Genomic DNA, 12,879 nt, shown 5'->3' with positions numbered 1-12,879 from the left:
TGGACGTAAGCCGACTATATTCTAAAAACAAAACTTCTATTGCTACTTTTTTCATATTTTATTTTTTCTTCAAACTGATGTCTAGTCATTCAGGATATACGGTTTCGGTGGAATTCGAGTCCCTGTTAAAAATGCTCTGTTTGTCGACAGCAATGTGACAGTTTACGAACTACACACCGAAATATAATTGACCTTGATAAAAACAACGTAGAATTTTCAACAGGAAGTTATTTTGAAAATCGAGATTTTTTTATTATTAATTTGTTCAAAGTGTTAATTGTTAATATGGCGTAATATATTTGTACAATGTACATACGTGTGATCAAGTTATTTAAAAAAATAAATGTTGATGAAAGCATATTTATTATTTTATCATATTCTATATACTAAATATAGTTAAAACCATTTGTTTAAATTAGATATAATTGTTTGTACTATATTTGGTGCACAATAACGAATCAAATTTTTGATACTTTTTAGTATTATAATACAAATTAAAAAAAATATATTTACATGGACAATTATATTCTTAATTACAATTACAATTATATTTATAATTATTATAACTAATATAGAATTTACTTGCTGCATATATATTTAAAAGATATTTGATAATTAAAAATAACGAGAAGTACAATTGATCAATATATGACATGAGTAATCAATTTTATATATCATGATTACACCACTCGCCTAATGTTGACACACAAAATTAATTAAAACCACGATTCGTATAAACCATTAATTATATAAAAATTTTAAAGAACCGATTTTTAGTTTTAATTAATTTACTAGTTATGATGGTTGTCATAAATACTATTTTATGTATTGTCTAGTTAAACACAGTAAGTTAAGATAACCTAATAAATTTTTACATTATCCATTTGTTTGTATATTTATATAATATAACTAAACTCATAAATGAAAAACATGTCTAGTATATTTAAAAAGTTTCTAATTGTTAATTCAAAGTTTTCGATTTTTTTCAAATATTTTACTCAACTTGCCTCCTTAATTTTTGTTTAAGCTATAGGTTGTTTGGTTTAAGGTATTGACTTAATTTGTTTGTTTTTAGTCATGAACTGATGGTTAACTAGAAACCAAACTGGAAATTTAACAAACAAATACAATTTCTCGGTAAAATTAATTAAGTAATATTTAAAAACACTTTACGACACAACAACCGCGAATTTTCGGTGGTTTTATCATTTATATTTTTTTATTTAATTTTAATTTCATATAATGAAATACTGGGACCCACTAAGAATACTCGTGTGGGGGTCCACATATAGAATCTAATATATATTATTTACAAGTTAAGTTAAGAAATTTGATACATAAAAGTACAATATACATATTCAAAATTAGACCCAACCCGTTATTTTGTTTTTTTTATCACTCCAACATGATGAGGAACTTTAATTAATTAGAGCTTCAGTCTTGCTGAACTTAATGGCCAGGAAATACATTTCATCTAGATGAGACTTGTATTATTCCCGATATCATCTTAAAATAATTACCTGATAGTTGTTTTTGAGTTAAACTTGGTAATGTAACCAAAGTTACCGTGTTTGGTGTAAAAAAATTATATTATAGTGTATTTTGGGCCCAAAGTGGTGTCGAGAGTGTAATGAGGAAAAAGTTTGCTCACAAATGTTAAATTTCGGTGTACATGAAATAATTTTGAAAAAAATATATATCAATGACGAATTTATTATCTTGTCCGTAAATACAGAAAATACAGTATAATATCTAACGTTAAAAATTTGTTAAGTTTCAATTGGATTTCTGTGTGGACTTACACCGTTTATAAACGAGAAAATCATTAATAAATTATTTTTATTTTTTTCATTATTTTAAGGAATAACACTCAATTATACAATTTTAATTATATTAATACAAAGACAAATACTATATTTATTTATATCATATACATACTAAAATTACTAACTATAGCAGGTGATTATTTTATTATTGAACGGTGAGCACTTATTATTTCGAAATCTATCAAAATTTTTGTATATATTTTTCTTGTACGATTTTCAGTCGAAATAAAACCTCATTTTTTTGAAAAAATTATAATTTTTCATACAGTATCAGATTTGAGTTTATTTGATAATGTCTTAATCTACGTGATGATTCACTGAATATATAAATATTTTTAAATAATATTGCATTGAAAAAAATATACATATTTAACATTTTCATATGCGAGACGAGTGACTTGAGAATTTCACTTAAGTAAAAACTAGTGTCAAGATAATTGTTATTAGAGTATGAACTCTGATTAAAAAATATACTTATATATATACCTGTAATACCTATAATATCATATCACAATTGATTTGAACTTCTCCAATTATTTCCTTGTAATAATGAACATATTTGCATTATTTTAAAGATATATTATATTAAATAAAATATATTGTTTTACATTCCATTTAAGAATTACATTTTACCCGTTACCATCACGGGAGGGTACTTAGTAGTCGTTATGCTTACACCGCCGTCGTCGCACGCGCGTTAAGTGTTATTGGCGACAGGGCGAATTATCATTACCATCGCCCACCGTTAGGTAGCTTGATAGGATGGACGAGGAATGGAAATGAAGGCGATTTGTAGTGCGGTTGTTTACCATCAGTAAATAAGAACAAAGAAGCCTTGGGAAAAACGCACTTAGGCACGTTCACACCTGTTCACGCCGGCGAAGAGCGCACGCAATACCTGTTGGACTTACGTCGGTCTGTTTCGTAATACGGTCTCGAGTGGTGGCGGATAAGGATGAGTATGACGATAATGGAAGTGAGGGAGGATATAATGTAAAGAAACAACGTGAAAGAGTGAGAACAGGAGAAGGAGAAAAAAAATGTACTAAAGCAAAAAAGTACTAATTGAGGTCGTCATGCAAGTCGAGTGTACTCGTATAATACAACTATATAGTGCCTATCTTTTGTTAGCGATCATCGGGATGGGATGGAGATGGGTGTCGGAAATTGGAACACTCGATAAAATAAGTATAAAAATACTACGAGCTACTAGCGAAAACTCTTTCCGGCACCTTGTCGCGTGCTCCTAATAATATAATTACTCAATTAAACTGTTTGTATTTCAATGCACGTATAGTATAATAATATGTACACACAAACAAAATGTTTATACCTTAAAAGTTTTCGGCCTCGGGATGTGAAAGATTTAAACTATACGTATTAAACTGTTTCGAAAGACCAAAGAACATTTTATCTATTATTCATAATCCCATTTATACAAAACATTTACTTAACCCTCTCTGTTTGCACAACTTTCTTACAGTTTACTGGTAATTACGTTACGTTTAAAACGCTATACATAAATTGCCTAGAATATTGGTGTAAACGTGTGTAGATATTTTAGGTGTAAGTTAATAAGGATAGCTTCCCTACATCCGGCTGTGGTGCACTTTAAGATTGGTTGCTCATATGCATGGTGGTTTTCGAGACAAAAGCACCCGAAATTTTATAGACGGATAATCGTTTAAATAAATTATTAACACTATAGTAAACACGTATTCATACGTTGTTGGGCAATATTATTAAGTCACATACATAGTTTAATGATATTATATTATTTGCATCTGTAACGATTCTATTTAGTTCACATAATGTAATATTATATGCGATTATATTAAATTATAGTGAAAGATATTGCATTTATTTTATTATCTTTAAAAAGATGATAATTTCCACCATGTTGTTTACAAACTAAACGCATGCAGTTAAATTCGACTTGGGAATTGGGATTAATTATTTTTCATTTGCATAATTTTGCTAATATAATATTGAACTCACATTAAAATACCTAGTAGGTATGTAGCAAAAAAAAAAAAACAATTTTTCATAGCAATCATAATAAGATAAATAGTGCATTTTAAATAAATTGGATTTACGAAAAAATCTCAATATGGCTGATATTACAATATTTTGTGAGTCAATAACTTGAATTGGTTTGGCAGGAATTATTACCTCTCAATTTTGGCATCCGTTTACTGCATACATGAAAGTTAAAGAATATAAATTACTTTCAAGTTGCTATCATGTAAACCTTATTCATGTAATTGGCTTGCGAAAATATGGTATTTTTTATCACATACCTACACCAAGTTATTGTAGGCATTATTGGTAATAACTCATGAATTATGAAATATTCTGGGTTATATAATAGGCATAATAAAGCTAAAATATTATTTTATACATTCTGAAATTATAAAATCTATTTTTTTTTTAAGATATGTAATTTGAAATAAATTATGTTCTATTTTTTCTTTTTTCTTTTTAACAGAATTTATTTTAATCCCATTATTATTTGTACTTTTTGTTTAATACTTACTACTGAAATTTTCATTTTATGAGTTTTATATAATTTATTAAAATGTATTTATAAAATATTTCAGATTGAAGACGATTTAGCAACATATGTTGGCGCCGGTTCCAAGGTGAAAGACATGACAGCAGTAAATACTGTGAGTATTGTAATTACGTTCTATAACATATTATTAATGTAGACATAATTTTTTTTTTCGTTTGTTCTTAATTGATATATTAAACATTTTGAAGTGTATGGTTTAAACATAAAAGACATTCAAACGTTGATCACTATAAACAACATATTATTTATTAAAGCGTTCACATATGTTAAAACTTAAAATTCTACGAGGCAGTATTTTTTTTTTAGTATGTATACTCTTTAGGTACATAACAATTTCATTTATAAAGGCTTTTGAATTTAAATCGATTATTATGAAATAAGAAATTAGAAAATCAACCTTGACCATTCAAATTAACTCATTAATTCAATAAAATAAGCATTGTTAGTTCTACAGTAGTTGCTACAAGATTGGAGAAACTAACAGCATTGAGTCAGTGTGCATTTAAGGTACCCCAGGAATGTAATTGGATATAAACTTTCCGGGAACTACAGTGACGTTATAAATATTAATATTGTGCATTCAAGTCATACCATAAAATAAGAATGTACATTCTACTAGGATTGTTAAAAAAAAGGTTGCAGAGGTGCTTTTTATGCGAAAGAAAATATAGTAAAATCAGAAAATGGCTGAATTTGATCCCGGACCGGGTACTTTTTCATTCTACTAAAGAGCTTAATAAAAATAAATAAATACATAAGAAAGGCCAACCGTTATATGTAAGTATGCTATTAGTCCAGGAATTTTAAAAAAAGTATTTTTTTTTAAATCGGTCAATTGAGTTAATGCGTGGTTTGCATATTTCATGTATGGGATGAAGGAGGTATTGATTTTATAATTAGTTGTATTTTTTTATAATAATTCGAAACACAGTTTTGGATCAAAATAAGAAATCTAAAAGTTACATTTATATATATATATAATATACATAGGTATAGTCTAATATAGTTCACTAATAATTTTAAAATAATTATAAGTGGTTTTACAAAAATTATTTGCGTTTCCAATTTAAACCAGAATGTTAAATCATAAAACTATGACAATTCTAAGGTAATTTTATTTTTGTTTATTTGTTAAACAAATTATAATTTATTATTATAAACTATATAATCGTATTAAAAATACAAAAAAGTTAAATTTTTAAATAAACTGTAATAGTGATATACTCTGTAGTCTGATGTACTATAAATTATGTCAAAATAGATTACTCGGGAAATTAAACTTGTCCAGTTCGCCTATGTACAAGCCATTGGATTAGGTGATTTAGCCAATCGTTGTAAAACCGCCATCCTTTAAAATATTCACTGTTTTGCCAGATTTCAGTTACAATGTTTTTTTTTAATCTTTAATAAGATTTTAGAAATCAATAACCACTTGTTTGTAAAACTTAATAGCTTTAATCATAATATTTTGTTTTTATATTTTATTTACAAATCAATCACAGTTTATAATAATATTATATTCTATTATTATAATAATAGAAAAAAGAAAATGTGTATATCTTTGTGATGTTTAACATAAAATAATTTACGGAACTCTTTGTAAACGTTGTATATTATTATATAGCTATATAAGTTAGATTTTTACATAATATTTAATCATATTATTTTACTTTATTATTTTTTTATTTAGATTTTACTGCCATAGAAAATATTTTAAGAAGTTAAAAATTAAAGTAGACAACCAATAAAAAAAAATTATACTACCTAATATTTTTGGGACTTTTGTTTCACAAAAAGTGATTTAACAAAATAATTATACGTAAGAAATCATAAAGATAAAAGTATCATTTAAATTATAAAATAGTAATAATTATGTTTCACATTTTTCCATAGTAAATTTTAATATTTAAAAAAAGTAATTTTCCTATTACGATTGAAGTTAAATTATTTTTGCCCTATTGTACTAATTGCCAATTTTTGCACCTGACTGAAAATAGTAAAATTCTATTTTTATTTTTTTTTCCTAATAGAACTAGAAACCTGATAGAACCATTTGCATAGATATATACTGAATTTAAATTCATTAAAATAAATTTTAACAGTTCAATTATTTTTTCATTAATTGTATGTATTACTGGATATTAAAAAAAAAATATATTCTATATTTTAATTTTAATCCTTGACGATTTTATTTTAAAAACTTAAATTCATATTATTGCTATCTGTTTATTACCTAATAAACTATTCGTTTTAAAATATTATAGTTGTTAATTTTATATTTTATCATTCTTGTGTCAATAAAATACATTTTAGTATATTTCAAACTGTTTTATAAAATTTGTATTTGTGTTTAATATTATTTTATTATAATTCCATTGAATATACCGTGTCATTTTTCATAAGTATTTCATTGTCATACATTTTTCTACTATTATTTTGATAATACAAAAATATTGAAATTTCAATATTATGGATTTGTATTAAAATAATTCATAAATGTGATAAAGTTTTTATATTTTTACAATTTATTAGAAAAATTATTCAAATTTTACAATAAAGTACTAAGGAACTAGTTACATAAACTATTTTAATTTAACATATTCACTGGTATCTTAATATTTTTTTCCTGTCTATTTAAAACATCTTATTTGTAAGCGTTTTAGGTTGTATAATGGTATAAATATTCCAATAAATCATATCCTACACAGAACCAAAAGACGCAATTATTTAATTTTATAAATTACGAATTGAATGTTATAACCCTGTGTTCGTTCTGTAGACCGCGCAGCCCACTCGATGCCATAGCCTACATGATGCGTGCTTCAAAGAATGCCGCTTTTTCATTATTCAAACACCTTCGGGAGTTCATTTTTTAATATTATGCTAACACGAATAACGGCGCATCCATTTACCGAAAATTAGCAGCTCGTCAAATTCCTCGAGCCGCGAGAAGGGAGTGATGTCGTTATAATAGAAAATGCCCGACATACTTTCATCATTATTAAATATCTCGAAATCACCTCGAGCGAGGTGGAAGCAGCAGCAGACTTTTCTTTATTAATTTTTATATAACGCGTCACTTACCATTATTATTTTTTTTCTCTGCTCGTACCTACCCTTATGTTTCAAAAAAAAATTAATAATGATAATAATAAGTAAAGAAACATTATGCCTCCGAATTTTCAAACTATATACTGAGTACATATTACATTTAATATTAAGATATAGCAGGTAGAGAGATACATTATGTGTAGAAGATATGTACCACACTATACGCTATACACGGTATCCTCTCGACATTTTTTGCACGCCGGTGCAGCGTATATATTGTATTATATAGTATGCACATAATAACAACATCTCCGGTGGTAGTTGACACTTAATTTACGAAGGATAATTTCCTCTTCTTTTTCGCTCCGCTCTTCTTATTACCATAATAATAATATCATCATCGCGCGGACGCCGGACGGTGCGCGCTGCTGCGTGTACTCTCCATTATATTGTCAGGGGTGAACAATATATATATACACATACATACATATATATATATGTTATATACTATATATATATATGTATGTATATAGAGAAGAGTCGAAAATAACACAATTACCTAACGCGAAACAATGGCTCGCCGCCCGGCGGTGGTGGTGGTGTTTTCAGGAGGTGGTGGCGGTGGCGGTGACGATGACGGTATGGGATAAAGTAGGTGGAAGGGTTCGCCTCGTCGGGGTAGCGGTGGGACAAAGCTTTAGATTGCTTTTTTATCACTCTATATACACGCACAATATACAGCGCACCCTGTGGAGGATCATCCCTGCCACCACCACCACCACCACCACCACCAGCGTCACCATCCCTTCGTGGTATATTATGTTATGCAAGTGTGTGGGTGTGTGTACGTACTCGTGTGCTTTTGTGAGTCGTTGGCGGGAGGGTTGGTGGCAATGGACCGATTTATAGGGAAAACGGTGAAAATCAATCGTCGGATTTTTGTATTACCCACCACAATTGTCAAAATGCGCGTTTTGGCGGTGTGTGTGTGTGTGTGTTTGAAGGGGCAGAGGGATGCAGTGAAACGAAAAATGGAAAAAAAAAAAGAAAAAAAGAGCAACAAACAATAATAAATAAAATAATTCCAGTGTATACACGCCCGTCATTTTTAAACTGGAAACTCACATCCGCCACTCCGTCTCGGTTTCACATTTCCGTTTTCTATCGCTTTTTACCGAAAAATACGTTCACCATTCGTCTCCGCAGTAGTGTTAAGATGACGTATGTGTTAGTTCTACAACTATTTTTTTCATATTATAAGTTTTAACAGGGTTGGTATAAAAAAATCTCAGTGGATTTTCGTCATCAATACCCACTAAATCTCAGTAATTTAAAAAAAAATCCAGGTCAATATGTATTTACAATTTTGAAAATAGGGTGACGTAACTAATAACTATACACATTATATTCAATCATTTAAATATCTAAAATTTTAAAATTGAATCTTTATTTTTATTTTTCTATTATTTAAAATTAATTTTTTAATTACTATAAAACTGAATTACTCATTGTTGCCTGTCAACATGTTTTAATTATCAATGTACGATTACAATGATATAACTTATAAGAACAAAGTAAATAATATTCGTAATTTAGTAACTTTGACTTTTCGTTAATGACTTAATTTTGATTATTATGGACAATGTATGTGTCTATATAGTTTATAACACATTTTCATTGTACCAACTCCTATCTATACCTAACGATTGATCGGAATATAAATGTAATACAGCGCACAACAGAGGAAAATGCAGTGTACACCTACACTCTATTGTACTCTAACCGTTCAATAACTCTACACACAAGTGCGTTTTATATTGAAGTGTCTTTTTTTTTTTAAATTATGCAAAACAAATAATTGTATTCGTTGTTGACGATAAAAATGAACAGAGCAAAACACGGTTACTATTTATTAATAATATTATTATTGTATTAACAACGGGAACATTATTTTCACGTAATTGAATAATATCACGGTCATTATAATATTTAACATTCACACTCGCAGACACACGCACACACACACACATAATTATAACTTGTGTATTTACTTTAAAACACCTCACACGCATATAAGTGAGACGTTCAAATAATAATAATATTTAATATGCCACCCGCTGGAAAAATAGGTTTGTGAACATTGTAATATTTAAATGAATTTTAAAAGTAGTAAAAGTGCAATAACGCATTATGCATAAATATTTTAATTAATATATCTTAATATTTAATAATACTTACTCATTTTTAGTTACTATCATATTATGATAATATACACACACAACGCGTTATTGCACTTTAACTTTTTTTAACTGTTCGTGATTGTACTTTGCCCGCGGGTGGCATATTAAATATTATTGTTTGAACGTCTCACTTATAATATATGCACGTGTAGTCCGTGTCTTAAAATAAACACACAATACATGAATATATTCGTGGAAATAATCGCGCGTTATAGTATATACGTTTATTATAATTATTATGAATCGTAGATACTGTAACATACTCTAGTTGCAATTGTGGATATACACGTCTCCGAGCCACAATCAGCGGGTGTCCTATTTTTACCCTTACCACCCACGCGTTTCTCACCACCTCAGAAACGACTGTGGCCGTAATAATTTTGACTTGCAGCCCCCCCCAGGCGCTTACGACCTCAGTTATAACTTCCATAGTCCAGGTGCACCCCTCGGCGTCGGCACGCGGGGCGGAGAGAACGACATTGCGGTCTGCGACAAACATGATTATAATGTTATTATACCGATATATTATATGTATATTATACGTAATAATAATAATTGTTGAAATCGAAGCTCGAGCAGACTTAAGGTATTTAATGTAGATAAGCAAATACTACGATTTCGTGATTAAATTAATACCGTAATAAAACTTCAATATACAATTTGTAATAATACACACCGAACCGCGTCTGGGAATGTATATTGTACACTGCACTATAATAACCGCGGTTAGTGAGCGATTGCTCTTACGTACATCGAAAAACCCTATTACGTGCCATAATTATTTACGGCACACACTCATCTGTGTTACGAATCAAAAGTTACGTGTGCATTATACATGCGCTAACGCTAATATTCGTTGTGTATTCAAACAATAATATTATAAAGTTACGGTCACCCCGACCGATTGATCGCTTCAATCGCGTATACCGATGTCGGCGTTTATATTATTATTGCTAAATATTCAAACGCACAGAAAATAAAAATTGTCCAAGCTTGTGCAGGAACGCGCGTGTGACGACGACGATTTCGATAACAGCATTGGTAGCATTATTATTTATTCGGCAATAAATATCCGTTCGTAGCTTTCATCTGTATACGCCTCGTTCGTAAATTCGACGTTCACTATAATACGCACAGGCTTTTAGTAATGAAACGACGCGTGTTATAATATTATTATGATATGCAACGTGTGAAATACAAACATAAATATACACGACATTATACGTGTAAACACAATTCGCATGACAAAATATAATATATATAATTCACCGAAACGTTATGAATAAAATTACTGCTATATCGTTTATTACAGTGCGTATCTATATTATATTATTATTATTATTATAGAAATAAAAATATCATTTACATTTGTCCGTATTATGCAACGTAGTGAGACATTAAGTTGAAAATCTATTTCAATTATAAACGTCATATTATTGGATTTTCATCGATAAAAACGTGATACAAACTTATACGATTTTTTTATTGGTTATGTCACGCGTACTTATATATTACTTTTTGACGTATCCATTACTCTATAAAAATATAATAATAATCAAAATCGGTTTATAGACATTTTTTTTTTTAGTTTTATATAGTTACATGTAATATATATATATATATATACATGTATTTATTAATTATCGTTCTAAAAATATCTATACAAATCAAAAATATAACAATAATATGTACTTATAATATTTACACAACTTCGGTAAATTCAAAAGTTTTTCAATAATGTTTATTTTGTAGTATAGAATGTCGGTATTATGAAATGATGTAACAACTCGTATATAGTCCATATATTGTCTTTAACTTTCTAAACTTTTATTTTCTACGCCACAGATATTATTTCATGCTATTTTTTTTTCGATCAATATTAGTTTCTTCCGAGTTCAAAAATATCTTATTATATAATACTATTAGTACACTTCAGTACAGAAAACAAAGTAACTAGATTTAATTCGATTTTGTTGTTGATGGAATACATTTTTTTTTTAAATCTAAAAGTTTATAACATGCACCTCCTCGTACTATCATTAAATGTTGTTAGTTTAATTATAAATATTATTTAATTACTTAATGAGAGAACTTATTCAAAAAAAATTACATTATATTCCAAGAACTGCTTTTATTTATACAAAAATTAAACATGAACATTTTAATTTTGTAAACACTACAATGTTATACATTTCAAAACATAATTAAATGCCTCGATATAATAAGCATTGAAATGGATACATTTATTTTTGTTTTTTTTTTTTTTTTTTAATCAAACATTTATACATAAAAAAGTGAACTCGATATATTATGATGTTATATAAGTAATATTATATTATAATATTATATTTAATTATATAACATTTCTTTTTATACGGTCTTTGAAATCTGTCTAACCTAACTGTTTTTATTTTTAACTATAAACATTATAATATTATTTAGAACACATCTTAATGTTTAAAAAACAATTTAAGCGTGTAATAATTATCGGATTTGTATTATTAAATTTGAAAAATGTATGCATACAATTCTATTACTAATAACTGTTGATTTTCAAAAATTAAATAAGAAACTAAAATACGTATATTGAAAATTAAAAGTATTTTATTCCTGAGAAAAACGCTTCGCTGATAGAACATAAAGGTATAAGTTGTTACATATCATCCTGGGTGTATGGTAAATATACATACTACGATTACACAGAAACTTACAACGGTTTAGTTAATATTTTGATACTTGATACGTAGGTATTAAGAATGCAATAATGAAAAAAAACCGAATCGTTCATGTGTAGGACCCATCAAAGTTTACCTCTGACCCATCACTATTATTATTTTCAGTCTATGATGTAAAACAACCTTTAAACGATATCATATTATTTTTCATAACATTCTTTTGTCTCCGGATGACCTAATCCTTCAATTAAAATAATTAAATAAATAAAAGAACCATTTGGCTAACCGTAAGGACAATAATATTGTGTGATAAAATTATTTTTCATTTTTAATACAAATTTAAATAATAAATAATCGACCAATGATAAATTTAAAGTTTTGCGATGCGACGAATGGTCGGGGGAGCCAATAAAGTTTCAAGCAAAAGACACATTCTCTGCATGCCTGTGTATGTGTGTATGTGTGTGGTCGTGTGTGTGTGTGTGTGTGTGTGTGTGTGTCTCTCTCTCTCT

The 12,879-nt window shown here is 28.2% G+C and overlaps 1 protein-coding gene across 4 annotated transcripts in view; it reads left to right on the top strand.

The window, feature by feature from the left end:
• The window catches only part of LOC113552348 (serine-rich adhesin for platelets), a 239,435-nt gene that overhangs the window by 22,901 nt on the left and 203,655 nt on the right, over positions 1 to 12,879 (top strand). For all 4 annotated transcript variants that reach the window (XM_026955204.1, XM_026955205.1, XM_026955202.1 and 1 more), the window contains exon 2: positions 4,427 to 4,495. In XM_026955204.1, the coding sequence (XP_026811005.1) occupies positions 4,478 to 4,495 (18 nt within the window). In that variant the 5' untranslated portion in view covers positions 4,427 to 4,477. The remainder of the gene's footprint in view (positions 1 to 4,426; positions 4,496 to 12,879) is intronic.

Source organism: Rhopalosiphum maidis, chromosome 2 (assembly GCF_003676215.2).
Source record: "Rhopalosiphum maidis isolate BTI-1 chromosome 2, ASM367621v3, whole genome shotgun sequence".
NCBI classification, from domain to species: Eukaryota; Metazoa; Arthropoda; class Insecta; order Hemiptera; family Aphididae; genus Rhopalosiphum; species Rhopalosiphum maidis.
Note: the sequence above shows the minus strand (reverse complement) of the source record. Positions and strands in the feature narration are given on the sequence as shown.